Source organism: Eurosta solidaginis, chromosome 3 (assembly GCF_040869045.1).
Source record: "Eurosta solidaginis isolate ZX-2024a chromosome 3, ASM4086904v1, whole genome shotgun sequence".
Taxonomy (NCBI): domain Eukaryota; kingdom Metazoa; phylum Arthropoda; class Insecta; order Diptera; family Tephritidae; genus Eurosta; species Eurosta solidaginis.
The window spans coordinates 12,281,812-12,308,622 of NC_090321.1; the positions used below are offsets into that span (position 1 = coordinate 12,281,812).

Consider the following 26,811-nt stretch of genomic DNA (forward strand, 5'->3'; position numbering starts at 1 on the left):
AGCAAAAACTTCAACTTAGTAAATTGAGAAAACCTGACCCTGATAAAGCCATCTACTTATTAATCAGGCATGTACTGTAATTCACTTTCACGTGGCAAATTTAAAAATGAGTAGGATGTAACTTCTCTCGAAAGTGACTTGCTGACCCTGCCTGATTATTTTAGATCAGCTGTTCACATGTACATACTTGTCTATAGAAGATACGCTTACCTTATAGTGTCGTACAATCAACTGGAGGATATGAAATAATTGCTGCATTAAATGACCTTCTTCGACAATAATTTTTTTTGTCCAATGTGTCAACATAGTATTACCATCCTCCATTCGTAATGGCATTGCCGGTGTCAAAACATCGAGCGCCTGCCGTACGACAGGTCGTGCCTCAAGAGCATGTCCTTTCAGTAACGATAGAAACACTTGGAGTACAATTTTTTTATGTATAGCCAAACGAGCAATTATGTGAGCCAAAAGTAAATGGCCATGATATCGAGCAGTTGGATCGACAGAGCTTTTACTCAACAAACAAGGCCACGCAAAAGTCATTAGACGCCGAAGTTTGTTACCCTGTCGTTTATTATTTGCATCACCATCATGAATATGCTGCGAAGCTCTTTCAACTAGCAAACAAGCAAACTGTAGTAATGCAATTCTAACTGCATCTTCATTAGCATATGGCTTGTCAGGATCAAAAACTTTATTTATAAATACTGACACAACATTATTCTCATCATCAGTATATGAAGCTGGTGGTGTACCAATCAATTTATTGCCCTCACCCTTATCGAAACTTACCACGAAGCATGGTATAAGTACGGCTGTTATAATTTTTGCTTTAAGATCTTCTGATAGGGTATTGCCATTAAACTTTTCCACAAAATGGAAAAATGCTTTCCTTTTCCAGTGTACTGTGTAACTTTGGGCAACCGTATTTTGTAGGAATTCTCTTAGAAAATGAAAATCGGGTATAAAATGTAAACAGAGTGCACGTAGTAATTGAAATAGTAAATCAATATCATTTGTATTGTGTGAAAAATATAATAACAAAATCTTGCCAACCAAATGCCATAAATCACAGGTAACATTATCTTTGCATGTGCTATATAAGCTTGTCTCCCATAATTTTTTTAATGCCAACACAATATCCGTTTCCGTAGGTATCCATTGATCGTCCATCTCCATTATTGTATGCACTAACAGGACTGCCTGATGTTGAGCCTCGTATTTTTGTGATTGATCAAATTGAGGATTTGAGCTCAATGTGCCATTTATAAGTTTAACTAAAATATTGCATTTATTTGTTTTAATAACAGTACGAAACGCTTGACCACATTTATGATTTAATAAGTACAAAAAAAATCGATTCCATTGAGCATTTACGATAATGTTATCAGTTAAAAATAAATCAACAGTCTCGTCTGGGAAACGTAATAAAAATTTTACGAGTGGTTCGCGATACGGGCTTGACGATTCGATCATCAAACTTTTTTCGGTTTTCAATACAAGTTGACATAAACTATCTATATATTTTGGTGATGCTGCTGTTATTTGATGAAACATTTCAATTAATGTAACAACTTTCTGTTCATATTCATCTCGTTTAGCGATTGTAAAAAAGTTGCCACCTTGACTTGTGCTGGATTTGTGTGTTGAAATTGACATTTCCAGAATTTTTTGACAATGTTGCAATATTTGTTCACTTAATTTTTCATTAAACATTTGCGGGAATAATTGTGTGAAATATGAAAGTCGTTTCGTTGCTGTTAGCGAAAGGTTCCGATGATCGCCTAAAGTTAGTAGTAATGGTCTCATACCCGCGTGTACCTTTTAAAAGAAGATATGTCAGAAATGTAAAATCACTTTTAGCAACACCTTTTTCAAAGTAAAGTAAAATAACAAAATTCATACTTTACCTTTTCTTTATCTATATGAATTCCAGAAATGAATACTTTGGTACAATTAAATGCGGCCTCTTGCAACTCCTCTTTGTTGCTTTCCATTACTTTGAATAGTATATTTATAATTTTTTCCTTACATTGACTATCAGTTATATAATGGCATGCTGCCAATGCTTTAAGAGCACTCTTTCTGAGTGGTATAAGATTTGGAACATTTTTATAACAATCCAATTTATTAAGTGTGGCATCTTCAGCTTCACTCAGAGTTAATAGTTCATGGAAAAACAATCGATGGTAGTTGTTAGTAAGATCTGGAAATATTTAAAAAAAAAAAGGATATAAATAACCACGTGAATGGCGGTATAACTCGAAATAAATAAAAATCCAAACAACACTTTCGCGTTTTAGTGAAAAACTCAATCGGTGTTTCAAGATCTGTAACCCTGCCGTCCCGAGTAGCCTAAGTGACAGCTGGACACGGCGACAGACCGTGCTCAACCGTTTCTGCTGCAGCCCGAACTTTCTACATCTACTTGCATTGAGCAGCCTTATTTGTAAGCATGTGTATTAGGGTGGGTCAAATTTATTTTTGAAAAGGCACGTCCAGTTTCTGAATATATGGGTCATACTGAGTAATATTGCCCATGGGACCATAGGTCTGAAATGAATTTCGAGCCTCTCTAATTTTGTTAGAATTTTTTATATCAAAATTTTCTCACTTGATTAGGGAGGCTCGAAATTCATTTCAGACCTATGGTCCCATGGACAATATTACTCAGTATGACCCATAGATTCAGAAACTGGATGGGCACCTGAAGTTTTTTTCCCATACAATTTGACCCGCCCTAAAGTATATGTTAGTACACCCATGACGAGCCTCAACTAATCTCTTTGTAGAGATGGGGGGGGGGGGGGGGGGGGGAGCTTTGCTACTACATACAGCTGCGGTCAAAATCTTTGTAGTGGATATACTTAAAAAGGAATGGAGTTAAAAATTAACGGTAATCGCTTCTATAAAAAAATGTATTTTTCTCTGAAATGGTAAAACAATTTCAACCTTTATCTTATTTTAATAAGATAAACAAATTTAAAAAAATTGCAGCGAACTTAGTAGTGTAACAAATTGTAAGTACTCTTTTGACATAAGTTTTATATAATGGTAGTTTTTTACGTTAAGTGTTGGCTAATATTTAAATTAGTATTTAGTTGCATGACCTCTGTTCTTTAGAATTCCAGCACAGCGACGAGGTACTGAGCCAACAAGTTTTTGGCATTTTTCAAACGAAATCGACTCCCATGCGCTTTTTACAGCTTCCCATAGTTGCGTATTTGATGTGGCCTTGCGTTGGGCTACTGCCTTCTTGACATCAACCCACAAATTTTCAGGTGACTGTGACAGCCATTCCATGACATTGATCTGTTTTTCCTCAAACCATCTGTTTGCTACTTTGTTCGTATATTCCGAGTGGCTGTCTTGCTGGAACGTCCAAACAAGTGGGATTTCCTCACTGACATATGACAGAATGATGTTCTTGCGTATTATAACAAATGAAGGGCCAGTCATAATTTCCCTAACCCAAAAAAATGGGTCCCACGCGTAGCCAAGGCCCCAGCGGGTTGGGGGGTTAGAATATACCCACGGTAGGTATGCCTGTCGTAAGAGGCGACTAAAATACCAAATAGATTCAAGGGGTTATATAGCGCAACCCTTTCAGGTTGCCAGCCGAATATATAGCTTCTCCAAACCCAATTAATTGTCAACCTCACCTATCCGTGGCGAATCCTGTTTCATTAACAGCCGAGGCTCTGGCGACCCCGATCTCCTCATGGATCTAGGGGGTGGGAGGGCGGGATGGCATAGAAGGTCGCATGTGGTCATAACAAATCGTTCTCGAGATGGTCTGGCTTGGTACCGGAACGTACCGGATCTGCATTCGGCAAAGGACCATCAACATCGGTAACACTCCACAAGGCCTTCGGGGAGTGTTCTTATCGCTACAACAACAACAACAACGCGTAGCCAAGAAAAACATGCCAATGCTTTACGGTCTTTGTTGTATACTTCGGAAGGTATTCGGTATAAGGTGGACGGACGTCTTACATATTGGCGTGATCCCTTGCGACCATACATGACAATCTTCGACTCGTCCGACCATAAAATGTTGCGCCATTTCGCCGAAGGCTAATTTAAATGTTCTTTAGCAAATCGAAGCATTTTTTGTACATGTATATTAGTCAACAATGGCACTGTGGTCACGCAGGTCGTGTTCACGTAAACGCCGACCAACAGTTTCAACGTTTAAAGCCATTTTTAAGGGATATTTGATCAGTAGCAGGCGCAAATGGAAATTGCTTTGAGTCTCTGACGTCGGACTTAACTTGTTTTACCGACAATGCTGGTTTTCGTCCACGCTATTGGCCACTTGGTTGGTACTTGATCGCACATACCATTTTCGGTGAGCAACCAATGATATTGTGACGAATATTAGCAGCACTAAGCTGATACTAAGTAAATAAATGCACAAAAACAAGAAAGCAAGCTGCCACTCTTGTGTACATCATATCAATCAATTTTTTTTAAGTATACATATATAATAATAACGTAAAAAAGCAAGAAAAATTAAAAATGAGTAAAAATTCGTTGTGTGATAAGAAACTGCTATGTAGATTTGTATTACATACTTCAATACAGCAATACAAAAAAAGTTCTCCCCCCCCCCCCCCCCCCCCCCTGGAACCACGCATGCCATCGGACTGAGGATGCAATGCAGTTGTCCGTGTTTTTCGAATGCCCAACTTCTTGCACATTTCTTGGAACACAGCTGATTCAAAATTCCTGCCTTCGTCAGAATGTAACTCCATTGGTACACCATACCTTGCAACCCAATCGTTTGTAACCACTTCTGCTACTGTTTCCGCTTCTTGGTTTAGGATTGGGTATACCTCTGGCCATTTACTGCAATAATCCATAACCACCCGTACGTATTTGTTTCCGCGGTTGCTAGTAGGAAATGGACCTGCGACATCCATGGCGATCCTTTCAAATGGTGCACCTGAAATATACTGCTTCATCTGGCCACGACTTCGTATTTTTGGGCCCTTTCGCTCTGTTGCAAACCTCGCAGTTGGAAATCCACTCGGTGACCGACTGACGGCAACCAACCCAATAGAATCTCTGCTAAATTTTCTCGAGCGTCTTCGTGATTCCAAGATGACCTCCACTTGGACCATTATGCAGCTCGCTGAGCACGTCAGAAATCCTCTTTCTGGGAACAGCTATCAGTTTATTCTTGCACTGACCATCCTCACTCTCCCATACTCGATGAAGGCAACCGGATATCAATTCTAAACTGTTCCACTGTGCCCAATATGACTTCGCAATGGGACTCTCTGCTGACATCTCTTCTCTGTTTGGTCTTTCCTTTCGTTCGAGCCCTTGCATAACATGTGACAGATCTGTGTCTTCTAGCTGACACTTTCTTAGTTGTTCCTTGTCCCATTCATCCGTACACGTTATACTCATTAGCCGGACATCTATAATGTCTTCTTTAGCCTCGGCCTTTCAACAGTGCTTGCATTCCAAACTACATGGTATTCGTGACATCGCATCAGCATTTCCATGGGTACTACCTTTTCGATGTTCAATGGAAAAGTCATAGGTTTGTAGTCGCTCGATCCACCGTGCCAATTGTCCTTCCGGATTACGGAACTGCAGAAACCATTTCAACGCTGCGTGATCTGTCCTGACGCGGAATCGCTGGCCAGAGGTATTTGTGAAAATGTTTAATGCACTCTACCAATGCCAACAGCTCTCTCCGTGTAACGCAATAGTTCCTCTCTGGTTTACCAATCGAACGGCTGTAATATGCAACTACCTTCTCCTGTCCATCGACAAGTTGTGATAAAACGCCTACTATAGCATATCCACTCGCATCTGTATCTAGAATAAATGTTGCTCCTGGAATCGGATATGCCAACATTGGGGCAGTGCACAAACGCTCCTCCAATGTTTGGAAAGCCACTTCTTGCTCCTACTTCCATTCAAAAACTTTATTTTTTCTTGTAAGCTCGTGGAGGCTATGGGCTACGCTGGAAAAGTTTGGCACAAATCGACGGTAATATGGGCACAGCCCAAGGAAACTTCTCAATTCATGCAGGTTCAGTGGTCTTGGCCAATCCTTTACTGCCTCTATCTTTTCATTCGCAGTACAGATTCCTTCTGTCGTTACCTTGTGACCCAAATAATTTACTTCCTTTTAAACAGCGAACACTTTTTGGGACTTAGTTTCAGACCAGCGCCAGCTATTCTCTGGAAAACTTCGTCTAAGTTTTTAAGATGTTCATTAAAGTTCTTGCCCAATACGATGATGTCGTCCAGGTACACCAAGCATGTTTTCCAATGTAGTCCTTTCAATGCCTGATCCATGAGTCTCTCGAAAGTAGCTGGTGCATTACATAGTCCAAAGGGCATTACTGTAAATTGCCAAAGACCATCTCCGACGCTGAAGGCTGTTTTCTCTTTGTCTTCCTCCTTCACCTCCACTTGCCAGTAGCCACTTTTCATGTCCAGTATGGAAAACCATTTCGTACCAGAGAGCGAGTCCAGAGTGTCGTCAATTCTTGGCAATGGGTAGCTATCCTTTTTCGTTACGTCGTTCAACTTGCGGTAGTCCACGCAAAACCTTCTTTTTCCATCCTTCTTCTTCACAAGTATCACAGGTGAGCTCCATGGACTAGCTGATGGTTCGATGACGCCGCTGTCGCTCATTTCTTGTACGATTTGACTCACAACTTCCCGTTTCGCCAGTGGAACACTACGAGGAGCTTGACGTATCAGCCTCGCGTCTCCAGTGTCAATTTGATGTTTCACAACATTGGTGCGGCCTGGTTTGGAACCATCCTGGTCAAATATGTTTGCGTACTTTAGGAGCAGTTGCTTTGCCTTACTCTGATAATTTTCCTCTAGCCCCTCCGTCCATGCCGTGATGTCATTTGAAAGATCAGTATTACTAGATGAAACGTGGTCAGTTTGAGTGGTGACTTGAACCCATTGAGTACTCTTACCGGAATACGTCCATCTTGCTTTGTCATAGCCAGGGTTTTTCCTACAAGTATATTCGGTCCTGATTTGTTTGCTGCCTCGACAACCCACAATTTGTTTGTCCCACAATCTCCATCAACCTTTGCCCAGATGACTGCTTCTGATTTTGGTGGTATTTACTCACTCTCTTCCACCAGCACTCGTTTACTGCTGTAGCCTCTCTCGTAGCCGAAATTAAGTGGTACATCCATGTTCTTATATCGCTTCGTCTTGCTTTGCATGTCGATCTTGATGCCCTGGTCGATTAAGAAGTCCACTCCAATTATGATTTCATTAACAATCTCTGCCACTATAAAATTGTGTACTACCGTGACGTTCCCAATTGTGACTCCACATGCTACTTCTCCTAGAACCGTGCTGTCTTCTCCAGTGGCTGTACGCAATATTGCTCCATGCAATGGTATTATCTTCTTGTTGACTAAATCCGCTCGAATGATGGAATGAGATGCACCCGTATCTGCAGTCAGTAAACGTTCCTTTCCATCCACATGTCCTCCGACAGTAAGATTGTTTGACGTTCTTCCAATTTTTGAGATAGAGATCATGGGGAATTCAATTGCGGGAGCCAGCTGTTGCCCCTTTGCGGCTGACTCGCTTTAGTTTAACGATTGAGTACATTTGGAGATTTGCTCATCTCCTTCAGCTCTGCGTTTGCGGCCACCCACATTGTTGGAACTATTAGAACTGGTGCTGCAATGACGTGCAATGTTATCTGGGTTGACGCACTTGAAACATTTCATAACTCCAGCATTTTTCTGTTGTGACCCCTTCAGTGCTTCCAAAATTGTGTCTACCCAGTCTGGCCTTTCCACTTCCACGCGATGAGCTTTGTACGCTGGCTTACTCAAAAGTGAGGTTGTTTCCTGAGTCAGTGCATGCGATACCGTTTCAGCAAATGTTAGTTTTGGATTCGCATATGTAGCTCGCTTCGTTTCCACATCTCGTATGCCATTTATGAAGCTCTGGATTTTTACCCTTTCAGTGTATTCCACGGGTGCGTCCGCATTTGCAAGATGAACCATCAATATCTGAAGCAAACTCCTGCAATGTCTCATTTGCTTTCTGGTAACGGTTTTGCAACTCAATTTGGTATATCTGTTTTCTATGCTCGCTTCCATAACGTCTCTCGACAGCGGCCATCAATGCTTCATAACTGTTCCGTTCGTACTCTGGAATCGTCTGTAAGATTTCCGCTGCAGGCCCTTTCAATGCCACGAACAGTGCAGCAACTTTATCTTCCGCATTCCAGTTGTTCACTGCGGTCGAGTTTTGATGATATACGCGCCTCTTGTGCTTCTAGTTGTACTGTTCTGCGTGTCTCTTGTTCTTTCAGTTGAGTTGCCATATATGTCTTTTGTTCTTCCAGCTGTGATGAAATTTGTGTTTCCTGTGCTTCAATCTTTGATGATATGCGTGTCTCCTGTTATTCTAGTTGATATGCCAGTTGAGATGTTATATCTGTCTTTTGCGATTCCAGTTGGGATGACATTTGCGACGAAATTTCTGAAATGCGACGACATTGATGTTACTGTCGATGGTTTTGCAGATATTGTAGCCAATATCATGTTCAAGTCTGGTAACTGTCTGCGATGTTTCGTTTTTCTCTTCAATTTTTGTTGTCTCCTCGCCATCAAGAGGAAAGACATGCTCTTCCACATTAATTCCCTCTAATTCCATTGCCTTTCGTAGTCGTGCCTGAAGTTCGAGTTTATTGCCGGTTGTATTCAATCCACGGCTCTCCAACTATTTCTTCAGTTGCTGGATCTTCAATTCACTCTACTTTGCCATGTCCAAGTTGTATTCGAAGTCTTCGGAATTTATTCAACAACTCCTCTTCTGATACCAATTATAACGAATTTAGTGCAATTCCTCTTATTTTCAACCTTCTGCTAACGTTCGAATCACTAAACTGTTGAATAAATAACTCCACTTTTTAATAATGCAAAATGGCCTTTATTAAAGTACTTCACAATAACACTACTATTGCTCGCCAGATAGCGTCTTAAATCAAACTGATTGTCGTGCCTCTACTGTTGCTGCCTTTTTTACTCTGTGATTTCTCGTGTGCATACTTCTAGGCTTTCCAGAATTTACTTATTTACTGCTATATAATTATAACTACAGATGCACGTGTATAGCTTCTCATATGCGCGTGTATAATTGGGTGACACTTCCACAATTATAATTGCATACTTTTGGGAGCATCTCAGATAAGATATATGCATGTGTTTGTGCGTCTCTTCTCCGCTGCGTGTACGTACATATGTGTAGACATAATGATTGATTCGTTTATGTTGATACAAGTGACTGCCTGCTTTATTGTTGTTGTGGCTTCATTTACTTAGCATGAGACTAGTGATGTGAGTATCACTATTATTCGTCACAATATCTTTAACCCCTAAAAGTAAGTCGTTGTTCATATAAAACGAAAAGAAAGCTTTTGAAAGCTTTTTTGAGTACTTTCTTACTATATTCCACTGTTGTAGCATCATATAATTTTTCGTAAAAATAAATAGGGCCCTAAAAATTGTGGAACTCTAACGATATACCAATCAATCAAAGTATCTAGTACTATTGATCGATTGGGTATAGAAAATTATCCCAACTCAACCAAATCCAAAAAAAAATTCAGATACGACCAAATCCCGACCATTCATAAATACTTACTTACTTAATTGGCTCTTAACCGTCTAAACGATTATGGCCGTCCAACAAGGCGCGCCAGTCGCTCCTTCGCTCCGCCAACCGGCGCCAATTGGTCACACCAAGGGAGTTTAAATTGTTTTCCACCTGGTCCTTCCAACGGAGTGGGGCCGCCCTCTATCTCTGCTGCCATAGTCGTGTTCCGATAGAAACACTTTCTTGGCCAGAGCATCATCTTTCATTCGCATAACATGGCCTAACAAGCGCAGCCGCTGGGTTTTAATTCGCTGGACTATGTGGATGTCTGCGTAGAGCTCGTACAGCTCATCATTAAATCTTCTTCGGTACTCGCCATCGCCGACGCGTAGAGGTCCATAAATCTTTCGAAGAACTATTCTCTCGAACACTCCCAAAGCCGCTTCATCTGCTGTTGTCATGGTCCATGCCTCTGCCCCATATAGCAGGCCGGGTACGATAAGTGATCTGTAGAATATGATTTTCGTTCGCCGAGAGAAGACTTTACTTTTCAATTGCCTACCTAGTCCAAAGTAGCATTTATTGGCAAGATTAATTCTTCGCTGGATTTCAGTGCTGATGTTGTTGCTAGTGTTGATGCTGGTTCCCAAATAAATGAAGTCTTTTACTATTTCGAAATTATGGCTGCCAACAGTAGCGTGGTTGCCAAGGCGCGTATGCGCTGACTCTTTGCTCGATGACAGCAGGTACTTCGTTTTGTCCTCATTCACCATCAAACCCATCTTTACCGCTTCTTTTTCCAGTTTGGAGTAAGCAGAACTAGCAGCGCGGGTGTTTAGGCCAGTGATATCAATGTCATCAGCATATGCCAGTAATTGCACGCTTTTATAGAATATCAATCCAGTGCGGTTAAGTTAAGTATAATTTTCTCCAGCATCAAATTAAAGAAATCGCACGATAGGGGGTCACCCTGTCTGAAACCTCGTTTTGTTTCGAACGGCTCGGAGAGGTCCTTCCCAATTCTGAATAAGCTGATGGTGTTGCTCAACGTCATTTTGCACAGCCGTATAAGTTTCGCGGGGAAACCAAATTCAGACATAGCGGCATATAGGCAGCTCCTTTTCGTGCAGTCGAAGGCGGATTTAAAATCGACGAAGGGGTGATGTGTGTCGATTCTCTTTTCACGGGTTTTTTCCAAGATTTGGCGCATTGTGAAAATATGGTCGATGGTAAATTTACCAGGTCTGAAGCCGCACTGATAAGGTCCAATCAGCCGGTTCACGGTGGGCTTCAATCTTTCGCACAATACACTTGAAAGGACCTTATATGCGATATTAAGAAGGCTGCTTCCACGATAGTTGGTGCATTTTCCAGTATCCCCCTTCTTGTAGACTGGGCAAACAACACTTAGATTCCAATCGTCGGGCATGCACTCGTCCGCCCAAATTTTGCTAAGAAGCTGCTGCATGCGCCTTACCAACTCCTCGCCGCCGTACTTGAATAGCTCCGCAGGCAATCCATCAGCGCCCACGGCCTTGTTGTTTTTCAATTTGGTTATTGCTATTCTAACTTCGTCATAATCGGGCGGGGGATATACATATATTCCATCATCATCGATTGCGGGATCGGGTTCGTCATCTCTGCGCGGTGAATCGCTGCCTCCATTTAGAAGAGCAGAGAAGTGTTCCCTCCATAATCTAAGCAATCTCTGGACATCAGTTACAAGGTCGCCGTTTTCGTTCCTACAGGAGTTTGCCGCGGTCTTAAAACCTTCCGTCTGTCGCCGTATTTTTTGGTAAAATTTTTGGGCGTTATTCCTGGTGGCTAGCAGCTCAAGCTCCTCGCACTCCCGCCTTTCTGCTTTTGCTTTTTTCTTCCTGAAAAGGCGTCTCGCTTCCCTTTTCAATTCACGATAGCGTTCACACAGTCCTCTTGTTGCGCTCGCTTTTAACGTAGCCCCGTAGGCAGCGTCTTTTCTTTCGATTGCAACGCGGCATTCTTCATCATAAATAAAATCCCCAATTTTCGCCCATCGACGTATGCAGTGATAACTACGGAATGGCTCAACCGATTTCAAAGACCTTGGTACCATTGGAAAGGTATTCAGATCGGCTTTCGAAAACATACACTGTAAAAAATTTCTAATACAATCGGTTCAGCCATTTTGACGCTATCAGAGCTCAAAAGTACTATGTATCAAAATATAGAGATGAATTTACTTAAAAATGTTTATAAAAAATTTTATATTTTATTTTTATTTTAAAACACTTGGCCTTTGAATTTTTTTCCAAGTTTAAAATTTAACTTTTGAAACAAAAAATGTTTCAGTGTAATAAAATTTTTAACAGTGTATATTTTCGAAAGCCGATTCGAATACCTTTCCAATAGTACCAAGATCTTTGAAATCGGTTGAGCCATTCCGTAGTTATCACAGCTCAAAAGTGCCTATTACCCTCATTTTTCACGCATTTTTCACAAATTTGACACCTTGCCACTCCCACAATTTTTCAAAAATGCAATATCTAAAAATGAGGTTGTGTTTGTATAGGTAAAGTGTACCTGTATGCAAAATTTCGTCAAAATCTGAGGGGGTCGGGTTCAATGCATATCGGTTTTGTTATGAAATTCATCATGTATGGATTAAATATTGATACCTTAATTGGATACATAAAACTTAAACAATAATCCCAAGAATTCAAAATTCGCGAAGTATCGCATTGTCGTCGTGACATAAAAAAGAGCTACGTGCAATTTCTTAATTTAAATTGCGTTTTGTGACATTAGTCTTTCAGTTTTCATGAAAAGGTCAATTGAAATGTATTAAATGTAATTAATTTAGGTCAATATATGTTTGACTATCCATTATTTTCGTTCTGATCAAAATCTGGACCTCAAATACATTAGTTTTTGGGCGGATTTGGTGGCAAAGCCTTCGGAGAGTGTCTTTATCGCTACAACAAAAATAAAAAAACAACGCAAAATCGTGCTGCACTGTAAAGCATTCGGCATAAACTCGAAGATGAATATGGGACCGTAGTATATGTGAATAAAAAGTTACTTATTCGGATCCAACTGACTGACCAGCAATCAAGTGAATAGCCAATTTTGGTTAAGACGAAATCAAACGCAGACCCTCTGCTTTGACGGAATTTAGTTCAGTCAATATGTTGGCGGATTTTCTAAAAATTTTCTGGATTCTGAAATTAGGGATTATGAGGTGCACCCGATTAATTAGGGTTGTGCCCTTCGATTACCAGAGTAAGTTGAATATTCACGTAATTGATGACTTGATTTATCAAAATTCTGATTATTCAAAGGAGAATTTTTCTTGAGTAAATTTGAAACTCAAAAATTGCTAATTTGGTCACATACTCTTTTGTTAAATTGGCTGGGAAAAAACTTGAAAAAAAAAATATAAATAGAGATGGGATTGGGGTTAACACCCAAATGGTAAATACTCGGTAAATTGTTACATATGGGTAAGAATGGGTAAATACCCAAATATTTACCCAAAAGAGGGGTAAAATTATCTGTTAGAAAATATGGGAAAGAAAAGCACAAATTCAATCCAAAATGTACTAAATTGTTGGGTAGCTAGCCATTGCTATAGGTTGAATTAGTTTTAATCTGTAATCCAGCGTTTTCGAAAAATCTTTACCCAATAATGCATGCCGTTGTAAACATTTTAATTAGCCCAGCAAACATTTTAAGTCAAAAAGGAGCCAGAAAAAATATCTAAATCGGGGCGTTGACAGTCGCCATGAGCTCATTTGGGACGCCGAAATGAATGACCTTCTTCCGACGGTCGTCCTATATGAGCCCACTCTTAAATATCATATAATCCCCAATAAGAGCCCCATACGAATATTAAAAAACTTTTAAACCGCTCATATTTGGCCACTTCCGGAACTCTTTCCAGCGTCATCATAACTCTAATGAACTCTATTACACCTATTTGGCGCATTTAAAAAATAAATGACAAATGACACATTGGCATTAAATAACGAAATCTATAACAAAATATTTAGGGGCAAACTGTACAAAGTAGGGCACACAGTCGTCAGCGCTGTTGGTGGCATATCAGGTTCGACACACCAGGACAAAGCGCGACAGTTTTGCGGTCACATTAAACAATGTTAAAAACACTTATGTTTTTAAGACGTAGATGACTGTGGAGAAGCGCCCGAGCAGAAAAACGTTGATGTCAATACAAAAATTGAACAGCAAGGATAGTCCTAATAAAATATCAATATTTTTTCCAAACTTGCTTTGACAAATATAAATATTTGGCATGCCATCATATCGGAGTCATAAAGGCTCCTTTTTCTGATTTCTTAATTTACCACTCATTTTGGGCTCTTAAATTATGAGCGCCATGAGCATGCTTGAGGGGTAGGTTATGTGTACCATATAAACATTCTTGAAGGCCCTAAAATTCTGGAGTCTAAAAATATGAGCCTAAGAAATTTTATCACCTAAGAGTCTGTTATCACTCAAATTTGATGAAATTATGAACAAACGAAAAATATTAAAATTGGTAAACTAGGCAGCTCCGGAAAAAAATTAAGTAATTTTTCTGTGATAATTTATTCTAAATAAAATTTGAAATCAATTAAAACTTATTTCATGTCTATTAACAGGATAATTTCAGGGGAGTTTTATTACAAAAATTGTTTTCATATATTTTCTGCTTCGGATATGTGTCAATAATTCTTCCTAAAAGCACTGAATTGTGTCAAAATAAGCAGCTTATAAGGCCAATAAGGCTCATAAATGACATCGAAAAGAGGCTTGTGTAGGAGTCATATCGTATTTACTTCACGCTCCAAAATACGTTCGGACTAATTGTTGACTGCGAATGTTTGCTGCGTTGCTTGTTTAAAATCAAAACGAAAGTTTCTTAATGTCAAATGACGTATCAATATAATTTCTGAACTGTCATTTCAAGCAGCCTCGATTCAAATTATTTTTAAATATCCAAAAAAAGGTACAAAAAAGCAATATTCCGGGTATTTTCCTGGTATTAACCCATAAAAATGGAAAATACCCAGTAGAATCCCATCTCTAAATATAAAGCATTTAAATACCTTCAACAGAATGAAAAATTTAAAAAGGGAAAATATAATGTGATCACTCAATTAATTCGAACTGTAATCAATCAAAAATGCGGGTCATTATTAAAAAAAGCTATTCTAGTAAACTTCTATTTTAAGTAATAACTTGTAAAGGTGTCTAAGTTCGGGTGTAACCGAACATTGTATACTCAGCATGAGCTTCAATTGTACATTTCATTTCAGATAAATTACTTTTCTAAATAACACGTGGCACCGCCCGTTTAAAAAAAAATGTCTCCCCAGTTCCTCTTACAATAAAACTTGTTAAGTGAAATATTATTGATTCAAAACTATTGTTTGCTAAGTTATAGCTTATTATTCTAGTCTACGACCCTTTTAAACTTGTTTTATATAAAAGTGGGCGTGGTCTTTAACCGACCCGTCCATTTTTACTAGAAATATTTTCTGCTATAGGGAAAATTTGTGTACTCAATTTTATTAAGATCCGTTAATTTTTCTTCGAGTTATGGCTCCCGAAACATAGAAAGCTGCTTAGTTATAAAAGGGGCGGTGCCAAGCCCATTTTTTTTGAATTTGAAGTTTTTCCTTTTTATTGTTATAAATCCACTTGGGAAATGAAATGCCATTGATATAAAGCTCTTTTTCGCTATGATATAGCTTATTATTTTCGTCTACCACCCTTTTAAAAATCTTTTATATAAAAGTTGGTGTGGTCCCTAACCGATTTCGTTGATTTTTCTTCATTGCATGGATTCCTTATAGTAAAGGCAACCTCTCTGCCGAATTTTGTTACGATAGGTTTTTTTTTTTATTTATGATTAATAATATTTGTAAAATGATTTTATCACAAGTGGGCGGTGCCATGCCCATTTAAAAAAAAATTTTTTTTTCATATTTTATCAAGAGTCTCAATATCAGTCCACACGTGAAATTTGAACATTCTAGGTGTATTATTTACTAAATAATCAGGTTTTTTGTGTTTTCCAAAATGTTATATATATATATAAAGTGGGCATGGTTATCATCCGAAGTTATCGTGTTAACTGACAGACGGACGGACATGGCTCAATCAAATTTTTTTCGACACAGATGATTTTGATAAATGGAAGTCTATATCTATCTCGATTCCTTTATAGCTGTACAACCAACCGTTATCCAATCAAAGTTAATATACTGTGTGCAAAGCACACTGAATATAAAAAATTAGAAATTATCAAAATTTTACGTAATACATAAATGTGTAAACTACATAGACTTGTCGTCAATGTAAAATATTTACCAATCGGCAAAATTGTTGTTTCATATGGCATACATACATACATAAATATTTATAAAAAGTAAATTTGTTTTTATTTGTAGGTACATACTTATTGTAAACAGTCTAGGCTCGAGTGTAGTACAGAATGTGTTGCCTTCCATCAAGCCAATTTGAGCATTCGCTGGTTGATGCCTTAACAAATGTTTTTTCGGCGGAATAATATCAGCCAGAACTTCTTTATGCGGATCCATAATCTCATATACAGTTTTATTTTGTAATTTTGCTATAAAATTAAGTGACGCCATCGCTTCTTCCCGAACTAAAGCATTCGAGCTGGTTACTTGACGAACGAGTTCATGAACAATCTCATACATGGCTTTGTTTTGAAATGTAATTATTTCCTCATTGTTACCATCATTTTCCAGCGGTACCATACATAATTTAAGCATATTTCTAAGATTAGTTTTTGCCACATCTATAGCACCACTAGAAACTTCACACTCCAAATCCATTAAGACGAATAGGAATGCTTTTAAAAATGTAAAAAGATGCTGATATAAAGATTTTAATGATACATTTTGATATAAAAATTGTATTGCTTTGCAACCGCCCACTTTCGCATACCAAGGCCGCTCATAACAAAGTGCAGTCATTTTCTCTACAAGATATTGTATCAAGGGTAAGCGACATGCTCTGTCTTTGGTGCCCATAATAGTGCTTGCCGTTTCCAAAATTAACTCCATGCAAAGATGACCAGGTTTACATAGTTCTTTTTCTTCATGTCCCATGCATACAGCAAGCGCATCGATAAGGACTAGAGGATCAACACCTTGTGAACTATGATAATGTTTATATGGGAATGGTCCAGCTTCCTGTGCTATAGCCACCATTGTATAATGTCGTACAACAGCAACCATAACTGGGAAAACCGATTCGCGCAAGTCTTTCGTAGCAGAGGCGACCAACATTCCTGTCAATGCAATTTGGTGAGTTTTTCGTGAATTTTCTTCTTCTAATTTACTTTGAATTATTGGTGCAATCATTATGTTTCCTTCAGTAAAACTTGTATGTGTGAATAATTTTTGTAATATGTATTTGTCATCATCCAAATTTATTGAAGCAGCTAAGAAACAACGTATTACTTCCCAACTTTGCCTCCTATAAAACGCATCAGTCGTATTAGAGCTTAATGCCGTAAATGCAGTATCGATCGCTTTTTCCACTGGGAAATCGATTGGTTTTTCGTGATCTTGAAAATATGTAATTACAGCTGTGGGTACAGCGTCGGTTTCTCTAAAATGCAACGTCTGTGGTTCAGTCATCATTTTTCTATTGCCACCACCAAGTTTACCCAATACACGAAAAGCAACAAGAGCTGCATTATCTTGATTTCGAAGAGTTCGCCAAAGTGCTTGCATCAATGATGCACGGACAGGTTGAATATGATCGTATAAAAAATCTGGCTGAAGATTGTCTACGCAAAGCTCGAGTGTTCGCAAACCCTAAGAGCACACGCATAAAAACAAAAGAATCGAAAGAAATTTCATTATTATAAATACATATGCACATACTTACGAATACCGACATAAAAGCTAGCCAAAAAATTTGTATGTTTGTTCAATATTTATTTTAAAAGCATCTGACAACTAAGCTTGGAATTTTCTCAAACCTATCTCAAATATTTGTGTAGTGTATTACATTGAAACAGGTTTAACACATTGACTGCCAGTGTATCACCGGTGATCACAACAAAAAACTACCCCCAGTTGCCAATGTATCACCGGTGATACACGCCTAGGTCCCTATAATTTAGGGGCTAGAGCCTTAACCGAAGGAGTTTTAAGAAAGATGAAAGATGCAAATTTATTTGAAAAGAAGAAATAGCTTAGTCCATAGCAAAACACAAAGTTTAAAAATTTTAGACACTATTTCTGAAGACTGAGCGTTATCTGCGAAGAGAATGAATTTTAGCAAGATCTGGAACCGGTTGCGAGTCATAACGTCTGGGACGAATTGATTTTTGAACAAGGTAGTTGCTTTCCAATAGTCCTCCATTGAAGGATATTTGACCATAGCCATATACATGACTATTGCAAGAAACTCCATGAACTTCTTGCGATCAATGTCCTTCTTTCAATGTCCAATTCCAATGTTGCTGCGAATACTGATCCCACGTATTTGATTGTTAGCATTTTTATTTGTCTCTTTAACAACAATATTCAAGATTTCATCCGTCAAAAACTTTCTATATTATTGAAATGGCGAACAGGCATCATGTTGCGAGGTATGGGGTATATTGAAGCATTCCTCAAAAGTTATCAAAGTCTATCCGGTGGCGGGCTAATTCCATTCTGTCGTAGTTCCAGTCTGACGTTTATCTGCGATATTATAGTAAGCGGTAGAAAAGAAGTGATTTTCCCCACTTATTTGTTACGGAAATTAGAAAAGCTCGAACCCGCTGAAACCTTTGAGTCTGTTTGATAGAAAGTTAAAAATATGGCAATTCTGAGTCTATAAAACATAGAAAACGTAGACAGTTTTGCATATTATTGTCATTATTGTGTTTCGACTTAATGTCGATGCAAGCTGCTGTTGTTGTTGCAGCGATAATGACACTCTCCGAAGGTTTTGGGGAGTGCCATCGACGTTAATGGTCCTTTGCCGGACATAGATCCGGTACGATTCGTTAACTAGCACCATTAAGGTACTCCATATTAATATGTGTAACAGGATTCGCCTCGCGATGGTGAGATTGACAACTGAACTACGGAAACTATGTATTGCAGTTATTAACCCCTTGAATCCCGATGAAAGCTGCTAAATTCACTTTTTACTTAAATTGAAAATGTGGTCTAAGAAAGGTGAAATATTTTCTAGACTTCTAGCCCTAATATATGTATGTGTATATGTATAAGCAACGAAAAAATAAAGTGTAAGAATTACCTGGCTAATTAATGTAGACGATCCATTAAGCGCAGAAACTAACGGATCCATAAGCATTGGCAGATATGGTAGCAAGGAAGACAAGCGAACAGGTACAGTTAAACAGAGCTCAACGAACAGATCTTTCATATGCTGCTTATGGAAACCACTTTGTAAACGATTAAGTCCTTCTAATAAATTTGGTAGTAGCGGAAGAAATTCTTGATATAATAAATCATGGCTTCCTCCACCGATTGATCTAAAAAGTGCACGTAACAATAGGAAGTAATTATATGGTTCTTCAGCTGTAAGAGCCAACTCCATGGACCTATTGACAATATTATGTAAATGTGGGCGAAGCATTTGTTCATTTTCTACTGGAAACAAGCTAACGCTACCAAATACTAATTTAAATAGACGCAAATATAAATTAGACCGTTCTATATTTGAACCCATTTCATCCATCTTTCCGAGTAAATATTCCACAAGCACTGTTGCAAAAAGGGGTGAAGTTGTTGGATTGGCAAGGAATGAATTTGCAACGACTTGGAGCGATGTATTTTTAGATATCCGCTCTACCATAAAATCAATAGTAGTGGCGAAAACTTCTTGGAAATTTTGGGGATGCATCATTAGAAACTGAAAATAGAATATACAAATAAATATTAAATATTTATAAATAATTTTATAAAAAAATCTAACATACAATGCCACTGAAATGCTCCAAAACTTCCTTCTCTTCTTTAGTTTTTGGTCCTTGAGTTGATGTTCTTTGTTGATTGGTACTAGCTGTACTTATTGTGTATATGTCCAATGCTTCCATAGCCCAATACACTAAATCGATATATATTTTTAGCTCACTTGAGTCAAATAATTTTTCCTGATTAGTTTTCGCAGCATCAGCAAGGACGGGCTTAAGCAAAAGAAAAAATTGTTAACACTTAAACATAGACAAACAGTTTCATTCTCACTTTAGAGCTTATAAATCCCCAAGTAATAGTTTTAGCTCCTCCAACCAATGTTTTGACAAGTCCCCGATATTCCACTATATTGGCAGGGCACAACCACTGGCTTCCGATTTGGCTCATTTTCGCAACTTGATCTGCCGTTCCGTTTTCCTTTTAAAGTAAATTTATAAAACAATTTTTTTATGTTAAAAATTAACTATACTTACGCCAACATTTTCCTTAAAATCAAATCCAATGGCGCTTGCAGAATTTGATGAATTTGGCGACAAATTAGCTGCCGGCGTAGAAGATTGGCTTTTCCTAGTTTAAAGTTTTTGGTAACTTTTATAAAATGTATTTCTATTGAATGTATCAGGTAAAACAAAAATGGGGGGTCACAAAATTTAAAATTCAAATTTTGTTAAGTGATAATAAGCACTTATTGTATGGAATAATGTTATTGGGAGGAAATAGTTTTGTAACGAATTTAGTGCAATTCCGCTTATTTGCAACCTTCTACTAACGTTCGTATCGCTAAACTGTTGAATAAATAACTCCAATGTTCAATAATGCAAAATGGTCTTTATTAGGCTACTTTGAAAATACTTCACAATAACACTTATACTCCGCAACTGATAGCGTGCTTAAATCAAACTGACTGCTTCTTACTCAGCTTTTGCTCCTTTTATACTCTCTGCTGTATCCTTCGCATACTTCTAGGCGTTTCTTCTAGTAGAATTTACTACTTAGTTACCAGCTATAAACTGACTAGCTATAAACTAGAGATGCGCGGTTATAGCCTCTCGCATAGCCATATGCGCGTGTATATGTGAGTAATACTTCCACAGACGATTGCATACTTTTGTGAGTATCTCAGATATATGCATGTGTATGTGTGAGAACTACTTTGCTGATGATTGCATACTTTTGTGAGTATCTCTCCGCTGCTGTATGTATATATGTGTAGACATAATGATTGATTTGTTTATGTAGACACAAGTGACTGCTTAGTATCGGTTTAGAGATGATAGTATCCCTTAGTGTTGCTAATATTCGTCACTGTATTGTATTTATTCAGTGATCCCTTTATTGAAAATGTTGTTGTAATAATTAATAGTAAAATGCAAAATTACAAAATGATTAACCTCTGTTTTTGAGCGAATCGGCAATTTACTTCCTCCACTCTGATATCAATATTTGTATTGATAATTAATAGGGCAAGGCCATTCAGCCTATCTTCTCCGGTTGAATTCCTTATCCAATTTTTCAAACGCCTCAATGTTAAAAAACTTCGTTCGCTGCTGGCAATGGTTACAGCTAACGTGGCTCCAATTTTCAAAAACTTGGAAAAAGTTTTTCATTACAAAGATTTAATGCGCCGATGATGTCTTTGGGCGATCTTTTGCTCCAACCCTACGTTGTCTCCATAGTAGGACTTCATTTTTCACAATAGATACCGCTGTTCCAGTAAGTGCTGGCCACTAATCCATTATTATTTCGACAGTTTCAGAAACGTTTTCACCTACTTTTCTGACCAATTTATGGGGAATGACATTTTCAATAATGGACAATGTGTTTTTATGCTTGATGAATCTATTAGAAACTGAAGATATGAAGTGATCGATGAAAAGGATGAATATTAATTTGCGAAAATATTCTTCTGCTGAGCTGTTTTCGTAGTTTTCTCGATTCTTTTTTATGTCTCACAATCCTAGGGACTTCAATCTTCTCTCCGATATATTCAGCTAATTCTTTAGCATCAACAAACATTTCTTTGAACTTTGACTTAGCCTTTTCCCTCATTTCTTTCAACAAAACAGCCAGATCATCAGCCGCTGAAACTGCTGCAGAAAGATCAACACTTTTCCCTTGAAGGTAAGAGGTTAATGGTTCAGCCAAAGAAAAAATTTCGTTAATAACAACCATTGCCACAATGAATCCTCCAGTCCCCAAAATGTGTAGATAACTGAAAGCATTTCTAGAACATTCAGCGTTTCCACAGTCATGAATTTTTTCTAAACTGAAATAAATGGGAGCAAACATTTCTTTGAAGCAGATCACAGCATCTAGTCTTTCCGTCCATCTTGTTTCACACAATCGCTTCAAACGTTCTTTCTTTGCTGGATAATTCAAAGTTTCGACGGCATCCTTGAGAATAGCTTCGCGTTTTGCTGAAGGTCTGAAGAAAGAAATTTTCTGCTTTATGGACCCAAGACAGTTTCTTATGAGAGAAATGGAGCATGCTTCCCCAATACCGCCAAATTCAAGGAATGGCTTGCGCAATGTACATAAAGTGCAGACGGATACTTCTCCATCACTGCAGCAGCACAACTATTCCACTCATTGCAGCTGCACCGTCGTATTCTTGAGAAACTTCAAAAACCCAGGTTGATCTTCAGCTTCTTTGAAATGTTTATCAATGACGAAGCAAGTTCACTACCAGTGCAATCTTCGATCGGGATGAACTGTAGAAAATCTTCTCTCAAAATTATACCATCTGCAGTTTTTTCAGTGTAACGGAAACAATGAGTATTGTTCCATGCCACTAATGTCGGTTGTCCCATCTTCGAGTATAGTGCAGCATTCGCTTGCGTTGATTTTTGCAACAATCTTTTCAGTTATGTGCCCGCGAATTTCGATGAGTTCATTCTGAATCTGTGGACTCGTGTAAGATGTGACGCGATTTTTCAATGTGGCAGTTTGAAGTAAATGTTGCTTCAATGTTTGGTCACCAGCATTCATCAGAAATCTTAATAAAGATCTGAAGTTACCATCATTATGGGGAGAAGGAATATAGAAACCAGAGTCACGATGTCCTCTTGAAGCTATTTCTTGCCTGCCGCTGAAAATTATTGTTTCGACGATGGAGCGCAAGATTTATCGATTCCGTTGAAATTGAAATGTATATAAAAGCAATTTTTTACGAAACTACTAATATTTCGGAGGGGGTTTGCCCCCCTCTCCCCTTACTACGCCACTGGCTTTTACGAAGTCAGCGAGAACGCTAATAAGACGGATGTTAGTAGGAAAGTTAGAATATCCAAAAGTAAACTCGAAGAAATTGAAATATTTCTTAAAAAAGAGCTCAGTAGCATTTCTGAATCAGCAGTAAGCGATGATGTGGAAAATCCAAGATCCCGTAAAGTACGTTAAAGAACGCGAATCAGATATACCATCAACGATTTTCAGGCATTTTACGTTAGAATTATTTTTTCTTTACATTAAACTGGTTTTTCTCGTTTAGACGTCCAGAAGTTGGTGTCTTAAGTCTTTCGTATTGTATACGCCGGAAGTATTATTTTTCGTTCGAAATTTCAAAAGTGCTACCTACATTTTGTACAAACATCGATACGAAATTTCATTTGCGGAGAGTTGAATTCCCTTCAGACATTCTCAGAGCGCCCACGATATGAGTCGGAAATACGTGAAAAATATGAGCCTCAGATATATGATCAGATAAGAGTCTTTGTGACTCCGATATGATGAAAATTCTAAGCTTTATGCCAAGAGTGTTCAGCAAACAAGGCACTTTTGGAACAAATATTCATATTTTATTTTGAAAACATTTTCTTTCATATTTTGCTGTTCCCAATTTAAATTAGCATTAACGCCGTAATGATCGTCATTTTGACAATGTAAGTTTCATGTTTTTTTCTTGCAATCACAAAACTGCCCGGGTTGGTCTTCCGAGCGCCCTCTATGTCTCTAATTAGAGCTGACATGACGAAATTCCTGTTACCCAACTAAAATTGAGGATATGCTAGGCCATTTTTAATGTCATGCTTTCAAAACCGCCCAGATTTGGCTAATCAAACAAATGACCCCCAAAAAAGTGTTTTAAGAAGCAAATTATGAGCTGTAAATGTGCGTAATGGAAGTCTGATCAGACACACGGCTTTATACATAATCTGGCCCTTAATCAATAAATCTAAATAAAGCATGGTTATTGCAGAAAATAAACTTAGATGTATGTACACGGGCGCTATGGTGTGGTGGTAACATGCTCCACCTACCAAATCGAACATCCTGGGTTCAATTCCAGGGCGAAGCAACATCAAAAATTTTGAAAAAATGTTTTCAATTAGTAAAGTGTTTTCAAAGCGTGGTCGCCCCTCGGCAGTGATTTGGCAAATAGTCCGAGTGTATTTTAGCCATGAAAAGCTTTTCAGTGAACACATCTGCCTTGCAGATGCCGTTCGGTCCCGTCCCGCCAATTTGTAGGAATTAGAAGCAGCGCGGCGCAAATTGGAAGAGAAACTTAAATCTCTTCGGAGGTTATCGCGCTTTGTATTTATTTTTTATTGTATGTACATTTAAAAATTGTTGAAAATTATACATTATAACAAATCGTGTTTGGTATGACATTATGGCAAAACTGAATACTCACCACTTTTGTATGATTGATGGTAGTTGAATTTTCGCTATTGTTCTAAATTTGTACGCAAATACTTTAAGCAAAGAAACCAAAATACTTCTCGCTTTACTAGCATCTAATTCACTATGTTGTCTAATGCAATCAACTAAGTTCAACAATAGTTTGCAGGACATGGTCTGTATGCCCGTAGCTAGCGATTCGTCGTGAACATTTTTTGAAAATAACATCACCGCTTTTTCGAGAACATCGAGTGATAAACTTTGACGTACATGATGCGCCAAATCTGCCAATGTTGAGTATGCTAACGGTCTAATCGATTCTAATGTAACGCCTTTTCCAATTAATAAATCTTCATTAAAGAGTTTTTCAATAATCGGTACGAATTCTGCAGAGAAAAAAAAAACAATAAAGTAAATTATAATTACAAATAACTATACAACACATACTCTGCCTCAAATCTGTTGCGAAAATATGGCGAGCAGCTATTAAAAGTTCTTTTCTTAAATGAGCAGCTTCTTTGGGACACAGTTCCATCAGACTAAGCATTCCATTTGTAACTGATGTTGAATGAGTCAGTATTAAATCCTTAAATTTTTTATTAAAGAATTTTTATTTAACTCTAAAGGACTATACTGCTTAAGCCATACATACATATCGAGCCCTAACAGCAATTTTATACCAATTTCACAGAGAGCGCTAATGAAATAATTAGTCAAATTTTCTACATTAAAGCCTTTATTGAAATCAATCTTCCATACAGAATACAAATTCTCGGCCCGTATCGTGTGTTACGATTCGTGATCGAAAACTATTTTTGAAACCACATACCTAAATGGAGTACGATTTTTGGGAGGAATGCAACAAATTAAATGGGGTTACACTGAAATGACAACCTTTGATCGGGAAAAATTTCGAGTAGCTCCGATACATAGACCGGCTGCCTTGGGAAACTTTGGTACCTATATATTTTTTGTGTGGTTCTTTAAATGTTGAAAAATGGCCATTGGTCATTTTATTGGTCGTGACACAGTTGCTGTTAGGCTTCCATATATTATCTGCAAGTATTTACCTGAAATATTCTAACAATGTAAGCTAAAAAGGATAAGGTCTTTACTTGGGCCCCCATGAAATCCACGAATATCTCTTTGTTGAGATCCGAAGAGTTCCTAAAAGAATTAATAATCATTAATAAAATATATTTTTTGCATTTTTATTTAATTTTAAGTTATAACCTTTGTTGTGCAGATGGTTGTAAATTGATTGTAGTCATAATTAAAGGAATAAATTCGGATACTTCTTGGTGAACTGCTGTTTTGTATATCTGATACATCAATACAACAATTATGGGTAACTCCTGTAGCACCCTCAACGACAATACTCCTTTAGGAAGAAGATTGAACTAAAATATTTTGCAAATATTGAATATTGTTAAATATATGCAATATAAAAATAGTTATTCGAAATAAGGCTGTTCCTATTCGTTCGGAAATTGTTGCACTGTAACTTTCGAATGTTTCGTTTATTTTTATTTCCGTTCGAGTAGCCGCTTGCCCCAAAGAAACTTACAACTTGTGGCGATGAATCTTGAATATTCTCAACATGTATTATCCTTGGAGCATAAGTTATAGTTAGCAGATGATCAATATTTAATTCTTTAAGATCTTTGACTCGCATCGGTTGCTGCTTTTGTTCAAATATTTTATTCATATGGTTTGGTAGCTCTGTATATATATCCTTTACATACAAAAGGAAATGCTGTACCTAATAAATGAAATAACGTTATTTAGTTGCGATAAACCCAAGGTGCTTTACGGTGGGCATCCGTCTTGTATTTATATAAAATATAATAAATAATTAAATTAAATGTAGTAAGAAATATATTGATTGTCATTAGAATGGGTCTGTTTCTATACGAAAAAGAAAATTATCTAAGAGGGTCTCGAATTTTTCATTTATTCTTGACCATATTCCTTGGTTTGGTAAAATGAGAAGCATACTTTAAGGAGCTACAACCGGCTTAGCTAAGAAAAAGCTATGGAAGACGACTTCAAATCTAAAAAGGGCATTAGAAGATATTAAAGAGATTCTATAGTCCAAATCAATAACATAATTCTTTCAAAAATTGGATGTCAAATAACCAAGTTCCTAAAAACATCGGCTGTATTTGCAAACAAAAATTAATTTTTCCAAGACCATCTTAACATATGGTTGGAAATTGACAAAGAAGATTCATACTGTTGTAAAAAAATTTTGCGGCAGAAGTGGATAGGACTTAGGAAGCCATTTGAGAGGGAAAGAGAGATACTTTCGCCAAAGTATTGTCAAAGCCGGTTTAACAGGAAGCGCCTCCGGGAAGTCAAGTAATCCAAAAATGCGAATAAGTTCGTGCCCATCAATAAACGTGCGAAAGTATTTTCTTGCGAATAAATATATTGATAGATTTGGAGTTTTGCTCAGCTTTTTTAATAATTGCAAAATATTTGTCTGGACCGTTCACCGCAATAAAGTTTTCATTCAAGTTCAGGAAACGAAAAAACATTTAACTGAAAAAAGAGTTCTGAAAAGTTATTGAAATCTAGGGAAATTCGAAACATTACAATTAACTATCGCCTAATATCT

General features: G+C 37.8%; 1 protein-coding gene across 1 annotated transcript in view; it reads right to left on the minus strand.

Annotated features, from left to right (window-relative positions):
- The window catches only part of Nipped-A (Transcription-associated protein Nipped-A), a 57,660-nt gene that overhangs the window by 27,768 nt on the left and 3,081 nt on the right, over positions 1-26,811 (minus strand). Inside the window, exons 3-14 of the mRNA XM_067770832.1 lie at positions 25,759-25,953; positions 25,425-25,591; positions 25,262-25,358; positions 24,639-24,777; positions 24,205-24,577; positions 20,045-20,138; positions 19,842-19,988; positions 19,577-19,783; positions 18,892-19,509; positions 16,058-17,450; positions 1,911-2,206; positions 211-1,821 (exon numbers count right to left, since the gene is read on the minus strand). Of these exons, the coding sequence (XP_067626933.1) occupies positions 211-1,821; positions 1,911-2,206; positions 16,058-17,450; positions 18,892-19,509; positions 19,577-19,783; positions 19,842-19,988; positions 20,045-20,138; positions 24,205-24,577; positions 24,639-24,777; positions 25,262-25,358; positions 25,425-25,591; positions 25,759-25,953 (5,337 nt within the window). The remainder of the gene's footprint in view (positions 1-210; positions 1,822-1,910; positions 2,207-16,057; positions 17,451-18,891; positions 19,510-19,576; positions 19,784-19,841; positions 19,989-20,044; positions 20,139-24,204; positions 24,578-24,638; positions 24,778-25,261; positions 25,359-25,424; positions 25,592-25,758; positions 25,954-26,811) is intronic.